The 21,375-nt window shown below is 40.3% G+C and overlaps 1 protein-coding gene across 1 annotated transcript in view; it reads left to right on the top strand.

Annotated features, from left to right (window-relative positions):
• The window catches only part of KLHL14 (kelch-like family member 14), a 155,750-nt gene that overhangs the window by 1,257 nt on the left and 133,118 nt on the right, over window positions 1-21,375 (top strand). Inside the window, exon 2 of the mRNA XM_006889162.1 lies at window positions 1,076-2,077. Coding sequence (XP_006889224.1) covers window positions 1,119-2,077 — 959 coding nt within the window. The 5' untranslated portion in view covers window positions 1,076-1,118. The remainder of the gene's footprint in view (window positions 1-1,075; window positions 2,078-21,375) is intronic.

The raw sequence follows: 21,375 nt of genomic DNA, 5'->3' as shown, positions 1-21,375 counted from the left end.
CCTTCTAACTTGAACTTCTAGTTACTGGAGTTAAAGTGACGGCGCGGGGTGCCCAGGCGGGAGAGCCTGCCGCGCCAACCCCTCTGGGCCTCCGGACCCCGGCTCTAAGTGCACCCCGGTGACCCCACTCCGCCGCTCTCAGTGCCGCCCCGCCGAGGAAGGGGAGATCGATGTCTCAAGTTCGGTTCTTAGCAATCAGGGGGCGGGGGGGGTCTTAGGGGGCGGGGAGGGGGCTGGAGGCAGTCTCCTGCCAGGTTGCGAGGCGTCTCTGGAAAATTAGCCGAAGTGAGTGGCGCAGGGGGAAGCTCGGTTTGCGGAGCAGGGAAGCGGGCAGGGCCCGGGCGAGGGAAATGAGCTAGAATTGATAAGGACAGCTCCCGCCTCCGAGCCCACTGAGCTGGTCCCCCCGCGCTCCGCTGCACTTGCCCGGGAGAAGAAAAGCCTTTCTCTGCTCCCTCTGACTGCCAGCCCAGGACTTTGTCGGGGCAGCGCGGATAATCGAGGGCTTTCCCAGCCTCTGGAGGGCTGAGAAGCGCCCACAGGCACGCTGGCCAGGCCCCCTTTCTAACTCCCACCCCACCCCCCAAAACTGGGCAAAAGCAAGACTTCGGGCACTAGTTGACCTGGAACCGTCGCCGTCGGTCGGCTCAGCGCTCTCGGGGCGTCCCGGGGCCCCTATTCCCCGGTCTTTCCCTTCAGCCCGGCATGGACAGGAGCCCACGAGGCGTCTTGGCCTCGGCTGCCAATCTGCCGTCGCTGCCAAGAGCCGGGTCCAGGCGGCTTTAGGAAAGTGAGGGGCCAAGTGTGTGTGGGGTGGCAAGAGGGGTGCCAAGGAGCAGAGCGCGCGCCGGGACCCCTGGACAGGGCTCTTCTGGTGGCGCCCTGGGATCCAGCACCCACAGACCTGCCTTCCAGGGTTGGGGCCTGGGGGTGTGCTGGGCGAGTGCCAGGCTGAGCCTTGACTGTGGTTCTTCGCCCTCCCCTCCCCTCCACGCCCTTCCCCACCCCGACCACACCCCACACCCCCTCCACCACCCTGCTCCCCTCCCTCCCATCCCCCACCCCGCTCTGCCAGGTTGGAGGAGGGTTTAAAGCCAGGTGCTCGGAGTCAGCTCGCCATGTCCAGATCCGGGGACAGGACCTCCACCTTCGACCCCAGCCACAGCGACAACCTGCTGCACGGCCTCAACCTGCTGTGGAGGAAGCAGCTGTTTTGCGACGTGACCCTGACAGCGCAGGGCCAGCAGTTCCACTGCCACAAGGCCGTGCTGGCCTCCTGCTCGCAGTACTTCCGATCGCTCTTCTCCAGCCACCCCCCTCTCGGGGGAGGGGTCGGCGGCCAGGACGGCCTGGGGGCCCCCAAGGACCAGCAACAGCCGCCACAGCAGCCGCAGCAGCAGCCACAGCAGCCGCCGCCGCCGCCGCCGCCGCAGGAGGAGCCCGGGACTCCTTCCTCCTCCCCCGACGACAAGCTGCTGACCAGCCCCCGGGCCATCAACAACCTGGTGCTGCAGGGCTGCTCGTCCATCGGGCTGCGCCTGGTGCTCGAGTACCTCTACACGGCCAACGTGACCCTCTCCCTGGACACGGTGGAGGAGGTGCTGTCGGTCAGCAAGATCCTGCACATCCCCCAGGTCACCAAGCTCTGCGTGCAGTTCCTCAACGACCAGATCTCGGTGCAGAACTACAAGCAGGTGTGCAAGATCGCCGCGCTGCACGGCCTGGAGGAGACCAAGAAGCTGGCCAACAAGTACCTGGTGGAGGATGTGCTGTTGCTCAACTTCGAGGAGATGCGCGCCCTGCTGGACTCGCTGCCGCCCCCCGTGGAGTCGGAGCTGGCGCTCTTCCAGATGTCCGTGCTGTGGCTGGAGCACGACCGCGAGACCCGCATGCAGTACGCGCCCGACCTCATGAAGCGCCTCCGCTTCGCGCTCATCCCGGCCCCGGAGCTGGTGGAGCGGGTCCAGTCGGTGGATTTCATGCGCACCGACCCGGTCTGCCAGAAGCTGCTGCTGGACGCCATGAATTACCACCTGATGCCCTTCAGGCAGCACTGCAGGCAGAGCCTGGCCAGCAGGTAGGAGACAACAAAGGAGAGGGCGGGGGTGGGGCTGGGGTGGGGTGGGGGAGGCCCAGAGGCCGCAGGGAGGGGAGGGGGCAGGGAGGAGAGGAAAGAGGGGCCCGGGAGGGAGACTGCAGCCTCTGGAGAACGCAAACAAACAGTCCAGATTTTGTAGGGAAAGTTGATGTTAGGGTTTCTGAAAGGTCAGGGGCGGCCCAAAGCTAACTATATCCTGGAGCACTGGAAATCCCAGGTATTCAGCACCCCCAGAGCGGGAAGGGATGGACTGCTGACATGTCCACGGAAATTGACTGACAGATGAGGCCAGAGGCCAGGGCAGTTGGAAATGGTGCCAGCTCTGAGCTTGGACACCTCTCTAAACCAACCCTTCTCCCAGATCTCAAGAAGAGCTTGTTCAAGGAATAGTATTCTGTGAAGATTGTCCTCGATTCATCCATCTCTTGTGCTTCCCTGTCTCAAGAGAGCAGGAGAGGCAGGTGATAACCAAAAGAGCAAAGCCTTCACGGTTGGAGTTTTTGGTGTTTCTGTTCTGGTTTGATTTCTGGCTAATTTTTAGATATTCTTGTTGGTTTTGTTGTTGTTTTTTTGTTGTTGGGTTTTTTGACTAAGGTCAGCTCCTTTTTGAAGTTTGATTTCCAGAAATGCTTTGTCACTTTGGGCCACTATGGGAAGTGTGCCCAGGCTTCCGTATGGCAAGGCTAAGTTTTCAGTCTTGTGGAAAACCTTCACTTTGCACCAGAGCAAAGGCTGTCAGGGTATCAAGATGAACCTTGCCTACTGACCCCCTCTCAGAGCTGGGAGCCCAGTTGACAGGGGTGGGCAAGGAGTGGTCTAGCTCAAGTTAGGGCTGTGCGCTGCTCAGGAGTCAACAAGGAAGTTGGAGAGTTGTTTGCTGTTGCTGAGAATGTGGCTCTGTGAGCTCTGCAAATAGGATTTCTTGTCAAAGGAGAGAGAGAAATGATGCCTGGGAAGGATGCTGCTAAGATAAAAAGGCTGTAAGAACTGACAGTTCTATTTCATTGGTGGCAATTTAGAAACCCCTTTTAATGAATTTTAGTAGTGAGTTTCATTCTCTCTTTTAGGATAAAAGAGAAACACTGTCTTCTCGGTGTCTTATGACAAAACATCAAGATCACAGCCGCCAGGCTGAAATCTACCAGTGTTACATGAGACTTTAGTGTGTGCATTGAACATCTGTGTTAGCATTTTCCCATCCTGAATGATGTACAAAGGAGCTGTCTAGATCCAGAATAATGGCTCATACACTCAATGCAGCCTTATGAGATTAGGTGTGTTTGCCTGGTCCTGATGTTTCTCCTAGTCCTAGGTAAGGAAAGTTTTCAGAAGTGGAAAGGGGAGGTAGTCTCTACGGTTGCTTAGGCAACAGTGGTGTCAAGGTGAGGCTCACAGGAGTTAGAAGAAACCTTGAATTTAAGAATCTTGTAAATTTAATTTTCTAGTATCTCTAGAAAATGTGTTAATGAGCTCAGGTGTCAAAGCACTAAGACAGAAGCACAAGGAAGAATCCAACTCCACCTAAACTTGAATAGTATGTGAGACCAGGCAGGCCCAAGAGCATGGGATGTGCTTTGATTTTGTAAGTTTTTCAGGTGTCTAAAGATTGAAATGGTAAACTAAGTGACCTTACCACCATTATGGACACTGGTAATCAATACCCTGCCCTTAACTTTTAGCATTACAAAAGGCCTTTAAATAGACAAAACTTAGCATGTAGCATGCATATTCAAGAATTCAGGCAACAGATTACACCTGAGCATAAACATACTCATTTTTAAAAAAAAAAAACTACCTTCAATCAAAAGATGTTTAGAGGGGTAAGAAAATGAAGATTTTTTTTTTTTAACTTATCCTGAGAGTAAATTTGAGTAATGAGCATGATGAATTGGATCTAATAAGTAATTTCTGAAGCTCTCAGTGCACTTTTATCTCATAAATATGTCCTAGAGATGCAGTGTGAGAAACATTGACTTTCAAAATGCAAAATCCATTTCCTCCCTTAGTCTGGATTCAGCACACCAGCTGGGGCCTGCTGGCTCTGCCCTGGTGGATGGCCGAGATACCAGGCTGCCTGGCTCCGTGACGACACCTTCCAGCTCCACTGGGTCATGTCATTTGAAGGATATGTCGTGGTGTCTGACCACTGAATGCTTACAAGTGTCATGGATGCTGCAAGAATCTGATACTTCTGCGGTAGGAAGGAAACTGTATTTTCCTTTAAAAGAGGAAGGAACAGGAAAGGAAACAGTTCCTATAAACCTATTGTTGACCTCCAAAGAGTACAATTTAAATCTTAGTCCACTGGATACAATTGGCTACACCATTTTAATTTGTAGTAATTAATTCCATTACTACATTTAACCACAGAAATAACAACCAAGATTTAAACTTTAAGATAGAACAAACTCCCATAAATTTGCAATCAATAGCATAGTCTCAGCCCGTTTATTAAAGCATCAGCAACATAAAAATATTCTCTCAGCCTTATATGGAGTTTAAAAGGGAGATGAAAGTGTTAATTATTTATGATTACATCACTTTTATTGACTGCAAGGGCTTTCTAGTTACTATTTCTTATTCACTTGTAGGTTTTTATGCTCCAAATATGAATTTCTCTAATTTAAAGAGTAAAACAAAATATTAAAATCAGTCACTATATTGGAATAATTATTAAATTAAAATTAATATAATAACTTCAGAAAATCATTTACTTTCTTAAGATTATGTATCCGCTTATTTGAAAGCACATATAATATAGCCTGAAATGATAGAATAGCATTTTAAATGTGTTTTAAATGATATTGAACAGTTTTGGCTTTCATTAAGTATGAAAAACTAAGGTACCCAAGTCTAAAACTATAAATAATCAAATCAATTTTTTACATCTTTGCTCTGATTGCTTCGTTTTTCTGAATATGCCATTTGTGTTTATATTTCCATCATATTTTAGTAAACTAAGCATAGAGGAGAATAAGGAAAATAAAATATTTGACAGTTTATATATTTAAATAATTTAGAACAATAGACATAGTTTACAGAAATGAAAATATCTTGAAGACTTACTTTCTGGTTATTTTATTTTTGTTCTGCTGTAAAAAGCACAAAACTTAAGAAAAAATTCTTGAAAACATTTCTGAAAATGTTCCTAAAGCATCAAATTTAATTTAACAAAGTAACAGGACAGGCAATACTTTATTCATAAAAAGTCAATATAAGAAGATTTATAGTCTCAAATTTGCATTAAGTTAACCCCAAAAGTTTGTCTTTTATTTGTATTTTTTTATTAAATGCATACAATAGTAAATATTCCCAAATCAAATATGAAATAGATTAACTTTCTTTTTCTTTTATCTTCATTACATCTCTCATAATACAACAAATAATCACTTATTGAAAGTTGAATGAATTAAGTTTATGACATAAGATAGCCTTAGTGCTGGCATTTCACTACGTTGTTCCGCAATCTATATTGTATCTAACCAAAGTCCACTGAACCTTCTGGGGGAGAACTGCACAAATACATTCATAAATAGAGCTATTTTTTTTTTAAACTTTAGTTACCATGTATCTACTATATAATTCTCAAACAAGATTTTATTTTATGGAAGAGGTTAGGTTTACAAGATTTCACTTTTAATGAGATTTAGGATTATTAAAGATCACATAAATGAATGTAAAATATTCTAAAATATAAACAATTATCTATTTGCTAAAATCACTTAGTAATGATTCAAAAAATATTCAGTGTCCTAGTATCCCTGCATGGCATAGTTTTCATCTCTGGCTTTGGTGTTTAGACAGTGTTTATTTACATGTAGGACAATAGTTTCTATTTGTTCTCATCCTAAGAATTTAATAACAACCTTAACAAAGCAAACTAATCTTGTATCCATGCAATCTCTAAATTGCTGCTTCCTTTTATATCAATTTGATACCCTCAGATTAGAAGTTGTAGGTAGTTAAGTTTTGTATCAGAAGTTACTCAACCATTTAGAATACAATTTGTTTATTATCTGAAACAGGGCCATTGATTGCAAAATTATATCACAGGTATGGGAGCTAAATTGTTATATCCTACAATCAAAATGCAATTAAAGTAGACATTAATATGTTGTATTGGCATTGAGGAGTTACTGATAAAAGGGGAAATTTTCCATTTTAAATCCATGCTTGTGTTTTTCCTGTTTTTATGAATATTTTGAGGTTAATTCATTATCTTAGCTATGTTCTAAGTAACACAATTTTCTTAACTTAAAAATACAGTGAAAATATGTTACTTTATTTATTGTTGTGCTACTACCACTACACACACATACACACATACTGGATACCAGGTGATCTAAGCACTTTACCAACATATATGTATTTAATCCACATAACAGTGCTAGGTGAAGGGTACCATCGCTGACCTCATTATATAGGTGAAGCAACAAATGCCCAGAGAAGTTAAGCATTTCCCCCATGTCTGTACAATCAGTAAGTGGTAAAATCATGATCTGACCCCAAGCCTTGAGTTCGTGAGTCTTGAAGTCTGTGATCTTCTCTCTCATTAGGTATTACTTCAAATTCTTTATTCCTTTTTATTCTAGCCCATAATTTATGGTCGATCTTAGACATATTAGGCTTGAACTTTGGGAAAGAAACACGGGAGGTTTATCTATTTATGTATTTTACTTTAAAAGAAGCTAAAGAGAGGTATTATGTTAGGCTAATGCTTATGTACCTTTGTAGATAACAATCCATTCAGTCTGATGACCACATGACCTTTGTGGCAACTACTCACCTTTGCCCTTGTGTTAAAACCTGCAGTGAACAGTACACAAATGAGCCTGGTCATGTTCTAATGAACTTCTGTTTATGGATTCTGAAATTTCACAGTTTTCACATGACATACAATATTATTCTTATTTTTATTCCCACCCCAACCTCTTACAAATATAAAAATGATTCTTAGCTCATGTGCTGTATGCACTAGAACAAGTAGTCTGAATTTGCTATAGTTTATCAATCCCTATTGCAGGTACCTGGACTCTATGAGTGAACAAAATAGACAAAAATGTTGGCCCTTAGCACACTGTTTTGCCTGAGTCTAGTGGAAAGAATCCCCATTTGCCTTCTTCCTTTCATTTGGAACAATTTTACAATTCCACTTAAATAAGACTTAAGTAATCCTACTCTGCCAGGTTAGGCTTTTACCTTTCTAAAATAAAACTTAAAAATCTGAATAGCAATTCCAGGATGCCAAAGGACGATAAATAAAATGAGTGAAGTGCTCATTATTCCACTTCCATGAGCGATGAAGTCCCCGAAAGGAGGTGGGTCATTATTTAAAAAAATACAGAACTCTCATTTGTGTGGTATTTTAGTGATTTCTGTTAGGAAATCAGAGTAGGCAATACAATTAACATATTGCTTTCTAAGATTGATGTCCATATGCCTAGCAAACAAATCTAAGCATACAAGCAAACTTGTGAATAATTTTCTGTTTCCTGAGTGCCTTCTTGTACTCCTGGCTGCTTTGACAAACAACCATGCCCTGTGAGCACCACTGAGTAAAGCAACCGGACTGCATTTGTCTGTAGAACCTGCCCTTGTTCTTCAGAGCAAATACCCTTTGGAAGTTATTATAGGTTTGGCTCATATGCCCATGTTATTGTGTACCATCAAGTCAAAACTGACTCATAGCTGACCCTCCAGGTGGTTTTTGTAAGCAGCTTTCTCCCTCAGAGCAGTTAGTGGATTCGAACCATATATTTTTTGGGTTGGCAGCACAACTCTTGACCTCTGAGTCATCAGAGCTCCCTTACATGTTTGTGTCTCTTATTCAATAGTGACCTTGCTGAAGGTCTGTAACCAGTGACGTTAACTTAGTACTTCACCAGATCAAAAATATTATTTCAGTAGGAACTGCTATTGATCTTAAATATACTTGAGATAGCCACAGCATTTTATTCTGTTTAATGTAAATTAATAAGAAGGCCAATCTGAAATTATTTAAGTGTAGATAAATATAAAATGTAGGATGTAGAATAATGACACTCACAAAAACTTGCCTAAAATTAGTCTTTCCCCATAATAAAATGCAGCTATCATTGAATGTCCACCAACAGCTGGATTTATAATTTACACTATTTATAATACTAACTGTACCCTTTCAACCTTTTTAAAGTTTAGGAAACAGAGGATCAAAGAAGAGAAGTTATTTCTTCAATTATCTGGATAGTCTTAAATTGGAGGATTCAAATTATCTAAATTATACCTTCTCATTATTAATGTCTGCTATAGACAAGGATTCTACAAGAAGCAAAAGCTAATTCACATATTATATATGTCTTTTTTATCACACTACAGAATTGATTCAAAATGACCTGTTCAAGTCACTCCATCACTGAAGACAAGGGAAGGGAATGGATTTTAAAAGTCAAAATTCTTTCCTACTAGTCTATCATACTTAATAGTTATATGATTATTATGCTAACTAGTGATGTTGCTAAGATTCATCTCTATAGCAGAGGCTTGTTAAACAATAAAAATAAAAGCATTCATTTTAACTACAAAAATAAGAATTCTACAAAACAAAAGACTGACGCTTGAATTAAAGTAAAAACTGTTTTCTCTGGCTTTCTGTGAAATGAGAAATCAGCTTTCTTTCTGTGAGGACAAAGAAAAGATATTAATGTTTGTGATACTTTCAGTTGATAAAAACAACAGTGAGAAACCAGAATTAGAAAAATACTTATGTATTTTAATGACAAATGACAAAGTAAGATTACTTCTGCTGGATATTCTGATCAATTTTATTTTAAGAAAATAATTTTACAATCATTATTACATAACCAATGTTTATGCCTTATGTCATTTATCTGAGATTTCAGGAAATATTCATTTCCATGTCCTTTCTATTAGCTTCTGGGGTTACTTGGATGCATTAATTACTAATAATAATCTTTCAAAAGAAAAATAAAGGGGGGAAATCCACAGTACTTTGATATAGAAACAAAGATGAATTAACCAGGAAAAGGGTGATTTTTTGTAACACAAATAATGCAGGGGATAAGTCCACAATTGTTGTAAACATCAGAGTGGCTTATCTAATCACAAATAACAATGGAAGCAGTGTCAGGGATATATGCAAAATTATAAGTAAAACAGAAAAGGGGAGAGAAAACCTATAAGTGCAGGGAAATAAAAATAGAAATAAATATTTAACAGGAGAGGAAAGGAGAAAAATCAGAGGGAAGGGGAAAACAAGAAAAACAAATAATAATAACATTTACAAGGAGATAAAAGAAAGCCAAGGAAGTGTACCAAAAAATGAAGATATTTGATAAAGGAAACAAAGAAGAACCAGCAGTAGATGGGAAATTCTAGGGTTTGGAGAATAGGTATCCAGAAGTTTTTGGACAAACAAGCATACATAAAAAAGTACTTAAGTCACTATGGATACAAAATTGTATATATCCAGGAAGTTTTAGAAAGAATCTCATTACTTTAAAAAAATCAATCCTCAAGAGAAAGAAAGAAAATTCCACAAAAATAAAAGGTCCATTTACACCCTATAGTTTTAACCAGTTAAAGATAGATTATAGATAGAGTTGATAGATATAGTTAATAGATAGATAGATAGATAATAGATACATAGATAGATACATAGATCTATAGGTATAGCTATGCATATCTAAAAGAGCTAATGGTATGATCTGTTCAGCATTGTGTCTCTATTGGTTCAAAAGCACTCAGAGGGAAAAGACAAGCAAGCTCTTCCTGTTAAGCCTTGGAAATTGAACAGAGGGTCACTGAGTCTAAACCAACTTGACTGCACTGAGTTTTACACACACATCCCTACCTCTGTATTTGCCCAGAGGTTAAATAGTTGAACTATCAACTTTAAGGCACAAGGTTAGAATTCACCAGCTACTTTGTAGGAGAAAGATGGACTATCTTCTCCAGTGCAATTTGTAGCCTCCAAAAAACTGTTGAAGTGTCAGCTATAATATAAATATAAATATAAATATAAATATAAATAAATATAAATAAATATAAATATAAATATAAATATAAATATAAATATAAATATAAATATAAATATAAATATAAATACTGATTAGACAGCAAAGTTTGAGTTTATACGTATGTATGTAAAAGACATATTGTGATGGGAAAGTCTGCTGTTAGGGACCTCTCCAAAGTACTAAAGAGCAATGATGTTTCTCTGGAGACTAACGTACGTCTGATACAGGCCATGGTCTTCGCAATCACTTGTTATGCATCAGAGAGTTGGACAATGACCAAGGAGGATAGAAGGAGAATTGATGCCTTTGAGCTGTGGTGCTGGAGAAGAGTATTGATTGTACCATGGACTACTAGAAAAACAAACAGATTCAACCTGGAGAGGGTTAAACCAGAATGCTCCTTGGAAACAAGGATTCTGAGGCTTCGTCTGACATACTTTGGACATGTTGTAAGGAGGGACTGGTCCTTGGAGAGGGACATCATGCTTGGTAGGGTGGAGGGACAGCGCAGGAAGCGAAGACCCTCTTTGAGGTGGATTGATTCAGTGACTGGGGTTATCAGGATGGTTGTATCAGAGACAATGCGATTGGCACAGGACAGAGCAGAGTTTAGAGCTGTTATACATAGGGTCGCTATGAGTCGCAAGTGACTTGACGGCACATAACAACAACAACAACATATGCATATATCTGGGTGTTTATGTAAGTCTATATCCGGGTGTATGTGTGTATGTGTATACAGAGTTGACTAAGATGTTTTATTAAAAACAAACCAACCAATCAAAACAAAAAGAAACAAAACTCTTGGTAGGTAGTCCAGTAGTTGTTGTTGTTGTTAGGTGCCACTCACTTGACTACAACTCATAGCGATCCTATGAGCTGTTGTTCAGAACCTTGCCCTGTCCCGTGCCATTCTCAGCATCTCTACTATCCTCAAGTCCATCGTTACAATGGCAGTGCCAATCCATCTTGTGAAGGTGCCTTTGGATTGTGATGTTGGCAGAGTACTGAAAATCCCATGGGCTACGAAAGGAACAAACAAATCTGTCTTAGAGGAAATGCAAACAAGATGCTCCTTAGAGGCAAGGATGGTGAAACTTTGTCTTGTATACTTTGGGCATGTTGTCAGGAACAGTCAGTCCTTGGAGAAAAAGACACCGTGCTAGGAAGGTAATGCAGTAGTTTCAGAATTTTCAGAATCCAAAGGGACCAGCCTGTTAGGTCAAAAGGAGAAGAAAATGTAACATTTTTCTACACGAATTGTCTTCACCACCCCTCTAATATGAGCTGGCAGCAGGCCTAAGAAATAAGGGAACCTTTACTGAAAATGGCAGTGGATTTTTTTGTTTGTTTGCTTTGGTTTTTTGAACATAAAAAAATGTTTATTTTCATTTTTCTCCATTTTCTTCCCCCCTCCACTACTTCCTTCCCCAGCCTTCCTTGTGGTGATGTTTCCCTTATTCCAGACTGTTGTCATGCATAAAATGCCCAATAATATATTCATTTTGGACAGTTCTTCCTCTCATCTGATCTAATTCAGTGTTTTTTTGCTAAATGTTGCCATGATGGTGCCACATGCACAGTGAGAACTTGGGGTGATGAATTACAGTTCCTGATAACAAAATGTCCTGCCGAAGAACATTCCCAAAATTTGCTTATATAAAGCATCCTAAAAGCTAAAACTGAACAAGACAGACATATTCTTGATTTCATAAATAATGGCACAAATCAATCACACTGGAAGTACAAAGCTATAGATTAAGTGAGAGGTCAATTACCAAAACAAGGTAACCTGCTCTAAGTGGTCAGAGAAGAAATGTAAGATGAACTTTGCAAGATGACATTTATGTCAGTGAATTTGGTTGAGCAAGTGGGAGGAATATGCAGTTGGGAATAGCTGAGATTAAGATGGTTCATAATTATAGCTTGGTATCTTCCAGAGATTAAAAGAAAGGTTGGATGACTTTAGTTGAGGGAGACATTAAAATAATAGAGGAAGTAATTCTACTCCCATGTGGTTGATTCCATTCACAGTGACCATCTATGGAGTTTACAAGATTGTGAATCTTTACTGGAGGAAACTGCCTATCATTCTCCTAGGGAGGGGGTCTTACTTGCTGGTCTTTTTTTCACAACACAATGTGTAATGCATTTCTACCAGAGGAGAGAGGATTATATTATGTCCTATCAAGTGGACTATGATTCCCAATCCTGAACCATCCTCATAATCTCACCCATGCTCCAGTCCACTGTTACAGTCACTGTGTTAATCTATCTTGATGAAGGTCTTCCTAGTTTTTTTCTGACCCTCCACCTTTATCAGCATGATAGAAGCCATAGTTGTTGTTGTTGTTGTTATGTGTCATCAAGTTGCTTGTGACTCATAGCAACAATAGCCCTGAAATCTACTCTATCCTTTGCCAACCTTATTGTCTCTTACACACCTATCCTCATTACCCCAGTCACTAAACCAATCCATAGACCTAGTTAATTCCTCTACTACCAGGCCATGATCTTCACAATTAATTGTGCTATGCTCCAGAGAGCTGGAGAATGACTAAAGATGACAGAAGAATTTATGTCTTTGGGTTGTGCTGGATAAGAGTTTGAGGGTGAAGCCAGGTTGCTCCTTGGAGGGAAGGATTTTGAAAGTCCATCTCACATACCTTGGGCATGTTGCCAAGAGGCACTGGTCCTTGGAGAAAGACATCATGCTCAGAAGGATAGAGGAATAGTGCAAAAGAGGAAGACCCTGAATGAGACAGATTGACACAGTAACTGTCATAATGGGGATAGGTGGATTGGAGTCCGTGAAATTGGCTCACAATAGGACAGAGTTCAGAGCTATTGTGCATAGGGTCACTATGAATTGCAATTTACTTGATAGCACATAATAACAACAAGAGGATAAAAATAATAGGGTAGTGGAGAAAATACTGCCTTTTAATAAAATCAAAGACATAAATGTGCATCCTAGATCCCCTTTAGCTGTGTCCAACATAAGTAAAATGGGTTCATAATTATAGTTTAACTATATTCCAGGGGTTTTGTAAGGATCAGTTGAGATATTTTTAAAAATCTATTTAAACATAAAATATTATTTAAAAAACCATTCATTCTAATTAAGCTAAATTTTCCTAAATATATTTTTAAGTAATGAGACAACACTATATTTATGATATTTTAAGACTTCTGATAGCACTTTAATAGGGATATTTTTTAGAGAGAAGAATGACAGGGAAGATTCTAAAAGATGACATCAAAGGCCTCAGAACAAAGTTGTAAAATACGAATCGCCCTTTGCTCTTGGGGATTTCTATTTAATTCTTCAAAGAGAAAATGATGGACTTTTAGGTGTAAAAGTCTTTAAAATGTTACTTTCCTATTGGATACTTCCTTGTCTCCCCCTCCTCCTTATCATAGAATCAACCTTAGCTGCACTGGGTTCCCCAACCCTCTCACAATCCTGGCTCCTCTCCCACCAGTGCGCCTGCGCGCCTGTAGTACCAAGAACCTGCGCTGGGACTTTTAGCCTCACAGAGCTCAGCTGAGCCACCGTATGGAGACTGGCTCACTGGAGGCTGCAGAGAAGCCAAGTGGAGAATTGCAGTCAGTTTCACTTCTTTGCCTTATGTGTCTCTAAAGATAGGAAAGCCAGTGAAAATGTACAGGAAGAAGAAAAGTCCAAGTACAAGAGAAGAAAGAATCCTTCAAATAGTAGAGACATTGTTGAAAATGTGGATCGATGAGTGTAGATCTGTGTGTGTACACTGAGTGTGTATTGCAGAGTGTCAGTTCTAAAGGCTCTGCACAGTGGTTTCTTGGCTGTCTTATCAGAGAAAGTTCTATTATGTATTTGGGAGAGGGAGATGGGTTGGTCAATGATTCACATTCTAGAACTAAAAGAGACATTACTGGGTTGGGAGAATCCTTTTTTCACCACTCTCTTCAGGCCTTTTGTTCATAGGGTCTCTGTGAGTCATGCTTGCCTCAAAGGCAATCAACAACAACCACCACCCTCATAAAATGCCATGGTTAAGTCTTGCCTAGAACAACAGACCACTGTTTGGTTTTGAACTATAGGACACTTCCAAACCAACCCCACCAGAGCATCCTTTGGGGGGGAAAAATTGAAAGAAGTAATGTAAAACCATTTAGAAGAGACCGTAGTACCAGAAATTTCATTGCTGCTGTCACGTGGATTCTGTCTGAATGTAAAAAATACTAGAAGAATCCCTATTTGTGCTGTATTGACTGTGCAAAGGCATTTATTTGGCTGTGTGGATCACAACAAGTTATGGCTAACATTGAGGAAAATGGAAATCCCAGAACATTTAACCTAGACCAGGAAGCTGTTGGGTGAACAGAGCAAGCGAACACTACATGGTTTAAAATTAGGAAAGGAGTGTGTAAGGGTTGTATTCTCTGTGCATACCTATTCCATTTGTATGCTGAGCAAATTATTTAAGAAATTGGACTCTATGAAAAAGAATGCGGCATCAATATCAGAGGAAGATTCATCAAGAACCTGTGTTATGCAGATGACACAATCTTGCTTGCTGAAAGTGAGGAAGACTTGAAGCACTTATTGCAGAATTTCAGAAAATATAGTCTTCAATATGTATTGCATCTCAATGTCTAGAAAACAAAGATTCTTGCCACTGGACCGGTAGGCAACATCGTGATGGAGAAAAGATTGAAACTATCAACAACTTTATCATACTTGGATCCACAATTAACACCCGTGGTATCAACAGTCAGGAAATAAGAAGTATTGCACTGGAGAAGTCTGTAGTTAGGGACTTCTCCAAATTATTGAGGAGTAATGTTGTCAGTTTGAGGACTAAAGTATGTGTGATTCGGGCCATGTTCTTTCTGATCACTTGCTATGCATCTGAGAGCTGAATGATAAATAAGGATGACAGAAGAATTGACACCTTTAAACTGTGGTGTTGGAAAAGAACACTGAACATCTCATGGATGGTCAAAAGAACAAACAAGTTTCTTTTGGAGGAAGTGCAGCCCAAGTGTTCTTTGGATGCAAAGATAATATACATACTTTGGGCATGTTGCTAGAAGGAGCTATTCCTTGTAGAGGGACATGATGTTCGTAAAGGCAGAGCTTCAGTGAAGGAGATGAAGACCCTTGACACGATGACTACCACTACAGGCTCTAATGTGTCGGAAAGTGTGAGGATGGTGCAGGCTAGGACAGGGCTCTGATCTGTTGTTCACAGGGTCACTATGATTCATACTCAACTCGATGGCACCTAACAACAACAACAACAACAACCACCATGTCAAACCTGTGGATCAGAGAAACTGAAGGAAAAGCTTGTGATTTAAGGAGTGTATTAGGAACTCAGCACTTTCTTTTTCTTCTTCCTTTTTTTTTTTTTACTTCATAGGCAGGAACAGGAGTTCCTTGATACTTTCTGAGATTCCAGTTGGTGCTGATGTATCATAGAGGCTGAATTGTGTGTAAATAAGTAAGGGGCACAGATTACAGTGTTAAGATTCTTAAATATCTCTATCACTTTATAAATCAAGGCCTAGAAATTAGACATTTGTGGATTCTAATCCACCTTGACTGCTTACAAGCTTTGCTCCTCAGTAATTTGGAGAGGTCTTTGACAGCAGACTTTCCCAATGCAATACTTTCAATCACGTCCTGTGCTTCTGAGAGCTGGCTAATACATGAGGATGGCAGAAAATCGTTATCTTTGAGTTGTGTTGGAGAACAGTACTGACTATCCAATAAACTGCTAAAGTAAAAACAATTATGGAGAAAGTGCAGCTAGAAGGGTCCATGGAGGCAAATACGATAAAGCTTCATCTCATATACTTTGAGCATGTTGCTGGGAGAGGGTATTTGTTAAAGAGAGACATCATGCTTGGAAAGGTGGAGGGATGGAAAGGAGACACAGATGCTCAACCAGATGTACTGCCACACCGATTGCAGTAGTGGGCTCACATATGTCAGAGATTGTGAGGACAGCATTCACAGGGTCACTATGAATCTAACTCAACTCAATGGCACCTAACAGCAACACAGGAAGTATGAAGTAGTATCTCCTCTGAGTGTTTGTACTTCCCTAATGCTGAGTATCTTTTCATATCGTATTGTAGAATTGTATCTTTTCTGTGAAGGTATTTCTATTTGAGTCTTTCCCATCTCTAAGTTGGAGTTTTAATTTTTTATTCCTGAACTATAAAATTAATTTAAGCTTTTTCAGTTGGGGCTTCTCCTGACTCCAAGATCATAGCTGAGGCTACCATCCGCAGGAATAAAGTATTGTATCAGATAGGAAATGAATAGAAAATATTTGCAGATATTAAGTGGGAAAATAGCCTAGGTATTTTTATATGATAGCTATGTCTACTATTAAAATGTTTCATGTAATAAATGTGTGTGTGTGTGTGTGTGTGTGTGTGTGTGTGTGTGTGTGTGTGTGATATTTCCATGAGGTTTTGTCTGTTTACCTTCTTCTGCTTATGCAGATTGTTTGGGGTTTCTGTAGCCCTAGCTTTAATATCTTCTCCTTGGTCATTTGAACTGGATTGAAAACTAAGCAAACTCAGTACCTTCAATTTGGTTCCAGCTCACAGGAACCCAGAAAGACGGCACTTCAAGGCTGTGAAACTGTAGAGAAGTGGACTTGCTCCAGTTTGAGCCAATGCCTTTTGGTTAGTAGTTGCATGTCTTTATCACTGCACGTCCAGAGCTCCTCAGATTTTCCTCTGCAAATCTTTTCTTGAGGGAGCTCTTATAGCCTAGTTAGTGGGGAATTACCCTGCCAACCAATGACAGGAGGAAGTTAGAATCTGCCAGCTACTCTGCAAAAGAAAGATAGGTAATCTCTTCCTTTTCATAAAGACACTTAAGGTATTTTTATACAAACTACTTATTGTACACTCTTGGTACCAGCAGCCAGGGAATCAAAAGATTAATTGCACTGGGGAAGATTGCTGTCAGGGACCTCTCTAGAGTACTGAAGAGTAATGATGTCATTCTGGAGACTAAGATGTGCTGGATCCAGGCCATGGTCTTCCCCATTATGTGCTATGCATCAGAAAGCTGGACAATGACTAGGGATGATAGAAGAATTGATGCCTTTGAGTTGTGGTGCTGGAGAAGAGTGCTGAATATATTCTGGACTGCTAGGAGAACAAACAGGTTCATCTTAGGATGAAACCAGGCTGTTCTTTGAGACAAGGATTCTGAAGCTCCCTCTGACTTATTTTTGGTATGTTGCAAGAAGGGACCAGTCCTTGGAGAGGAACATCATGCTTGGGAGGGTGGAGGGACAGCTCAAGAGAGAAAGACCCTGGATGAGATTGATTGACTCAGAGACTGTAGTAATGGGGGTAAGTGTGTCAGAGACAATAAGGTTGGCTCAGGATAGAGCAGGGTTCAGTGCTGTTGTACGTACAGTCACTGTGAATCACAGGAGATTTAACAGCTCCTAAAATCAACAACAATAACAATAATATTTATTGTATATGTTTATACAATAATTATTTTAGAGAAATGTGTCAGAATGATTTGATGGCCAAGACTGTGATAAGGCATAAAAACTGTTTTAGCAGAAAATACGTGTTGAAAGAAAACAAAACTGAAAAGCAGGAGCTCTCCGTGTAATGGCGAGGCAGAAGTGTTTCTTATGGGAATCAGCAGGAAATAGCACAGCCCAAGATTTTCAGTCATGTCTGAGATTCAACTGAGGGCTTCACTACACATATCACCAAGGCCGACACTGACATGGAGAAGCTAAATTCATCATTAAAATAACTCGTCTTGCTTCATCTTCTTTTGCCACAGCCTTCATGAAACGTTCCTTAGGGATAAAAGGAAAAAAAACTGCTTCTCAAGAAATTGCTTCTACTACTCCTAGGAGGTTGGGTCCTGCCTTGTCACTACATACTCTGCATATGTAGATAGGAAGACTTCCCCTAATTCTTTCCTAGGCTTCATGACTATGCTTCAAGTGAGAGCATTTTTCCCAATGATAATGAATCTCTTTGAACAATCCAATCCTTGCTTTCTGTTAAAGTGATCACAGCTCTATTATGTAACAAAGACAGTTTTGACCCATCATCAGAGATCTGAGACCCAGGTAATAGGAATTTTAACATGGATTTCCTTAAGTAACTTTTCAAGAGACAAGGAGTGTGTATATTTATATCCACCCCACATCTGTCACATGTTACTGTGATGCTAGAAGCTATGCTACCAATATTTCAAGTCTCACAAATGGCACTCATGGTGGGTGTGCTTCAGTGGCATTGCCAAATTAAGAAAGATTGACAACAACTAGTGACCCACTCCTCGAAAAAGGTGTGAGGTGCCATCAAATTGTCTACAACTCGTAGCTACCCTATGAACAACTAACTGCCTGTACCATTCTCACAATTTGTGCTATTCTTAAACTATTATTGATATTCACTGTGTCAGTTCCTCTTGTTAAGCATCTTCCTATCTTTCTCTGACCCTTGATCTTTCCAAGCATGATGTCTTTCTCAAACCATTGGTTCCTCCAGAGATAGCACCCCTAGTAAGTGAGATAAAGTTTCATAATTCTTACCTGTAAAGAGCACTCTGGTTGTACTTCCGTTAAGGCAGATGTGTTTGTTGTTTTGGCAATCCGTGATACACTCACTACTCTTTGCCAACACCACATTCAAAGGCGTTGTTTCTCCTTCAGTCTTCTTTATTTATTGTCTTGCTTTCAGATACATTGGAAGAAATTGCAGAAACCGTAGTTTGGATCAGGTGTGTCTTGGTCTTTAAACCGACATTCTTGCTCTTTAGAAGTGTTGTGGAATGAAATCAAGGATATCACCCATGAAGAAAGCAAAAGATTATTACAAAGACAAAGGGAAAGAAAAGACTCTGAAACGTGGACTGGAACAAACAGAAGCCAAAACAAGGGAAAAGAATGCTGAGATAAGAGAGCTGAGTAGAGGATTTAAGAGGGTAGCTCGAGAATTCAAATTGCTGCAATCTCAAAAGCACACAGTTCAAATATACCAGTTGCTTCAGGAGAGAAGGATGAGGAATCTCCTCCCATGTAATTAATGGCCTCTGAAAACCTGCTGGAGGGTCAGCTCTTGGTCGGTTCCGAATTGATGGTACACAGCAGCATAGCAACAAGGAGCTAGAGTTAGAAAATCAAAAGGGAAGAACACGCTCAGCATTTCTCAAGCCGAAAAAAAAACTCAGGCCTCCATTTGCGGAAGGAGATCCCACTGTATCCGGAAACAACAACTTTTTTTATTATTTTTTTTTTTGCCAAAGACGAAGTAAGAAGTATCAAAAGAAAACGGAAGGATTTTTAGATTAGGTAGCAAAAAGAATTGGTATAAAAAGTTAGAGGAAACTTTATATAGTAATGGGCCCTTATATGATATAGTACCACAAATGATCCCCTCAGGAAGACACCAAAATATGTCTGAGGAATAGACACCTCCGTACTGCCAGCTGGTCAGTTCTGACTTGTGATGACCCTCCCTCAGGTTTCCAAGGTGATAAATCTTTACTGGGAGAAACTTCGCATCTTTTTCTCACAAAGAAATGATGGCTTTGAACCACAGACCTTTAAGCAACAGCCCAACATCTATCTATAGCCAGGGCCTTCCTCAAAGCAGAATTGACTTTAATGAGGTGGGTGCAACAAAGCTTTCAGAATTTTTATTTGCTGGGATGGCATGACTCAAAATGAGAAGAAACAATGAAAAACAGCTGTTAGTAATCAGAACATAAAATCTACAAAATGTGAATCTAGAAAAAAAATTGGGAGTGGTCAAAAAGAAGATGGGGTGCTTGAAGATTGTTATCTTAGGCATTAATGAGTTGAAATGGACTGGTATTGGCCAATTTGAATCATGTAGTCATTTTAGTATACTATCCTAGGAGTGATGAAGAAAAATAGCAGTGCTTTTCTTATCAAAAAGAACATTTTAAGGTCTATCCTGAAGTACAATATTGTCAATAACAGTATAATAGCCACAAGTCTACAAGGATGACCAGTTATTATGGGAATTATTAAAATTTAAGCATCAGCCAATCCTGCCAGACTGAAAAAAATTTTGCCAGCATCTTTAGACTGAAATTGATCAGTCATACAGTTAAGATGTATTAGCAATTACTGGTAATTGGAGTGTGAGAGTTGGAAATGAAGAAGGATCTGTAGTTGGAAAACATAATCTTGTGATACAAACAACTCTGGAGTCCACATGACAGAATTTTGCAGGACCAACAACCTGTTTATTGCAAATATCCTTTATAAACAACATAAATAGGAGCTGTGCAGATGGACCTTACCAGATTGAACACACAGAAATCAAGCTGACTTCCCTTGATGGAGCAATTAAAATGCCAGTCATGGCAAGGCCAGGGACCAGCTGTAGAACAGACCACCAGTTACTCATAAGCAAGTTCAATTGAAGGTAAAAAAAAAGGAAAGAAATTAAAAGACATCTATGAAAGCTAAACTACCAACTGGTTTATTTCCCAACTGTAGCAAGAAACACCAGAAGGATTCAAGTAGATTTAATGCCTTAAGTGAATGAAGATCAGAAAAGTTGTAGAAGGCCATCACTCAAAAAAGGTCATTAAGAAGAAAGAGGAAAAAATCAATAGGGATGCAAGAAGAGACTCTGAAACTTGCTTTTAAGTGTAGATTAGCTAAGAAAATGCAAAATGGTAACACAAAAATGCTCAACAAAATTATTTCAAAGAAGCCACAATATGTTATAACTCAAAGAACAGAAACCAAAAGAGAAGAGCATACTTGTCATTTCTCAAGCAGAAAAAAAAACACAAAAAACTGATGGAAAACTTCAAGCCACTAATTGCAATAATGAGGGATTCTATGGGCCGTGCTGAATGACACAAGAATTAGCAAAAGAAGATGGGAGGAATATACAAAGTCATTGCATCAAAAGGATTGCAAACATGCAACCATTTCAGCAGCCAGTGTATGATCAAGAACAAATAGTTACTGAAGAAATTAGTCGAAGCTGCATTGAAGTCATTGGTGAAAAACAGGGTTCTAGAATTGACAAATACTAATTGAGATATTTCAACAAAAAGATAGAACACTGGGAGTGTTCACTCATTTTTGTCAGTCCATTTGGAAGACAGCTATTTGACCAACTGACAGGATGAGACCCCTACATGTGCTCGTTCCAAAGAAAAGTAACCCAACAGAATTTGGAAAAATTACTGAACAGCATCATATGAAAGTGCAATTTATAGAT

Source organism: Elephantulus edwardii, unplaced genomic scaffold, assembly GCF_000299155.1.
Source record: "Elephantulus edwardii isolate Elephantulus edwardi_28Jun2011 unplaced genomic scaffold, EleEdw1.0 scaffold00076, whole genome shotgun sequence".
Lineage (NCBI taxonomy): Eukaryota > Metazoa > Chordata > Mammalia > Macroscelidea > Macroscelididae > Elephantulus > Elephantulus edwardii.
This window is presented reverse-complemented; position numbering and strand designations above follow the sequence as displayed.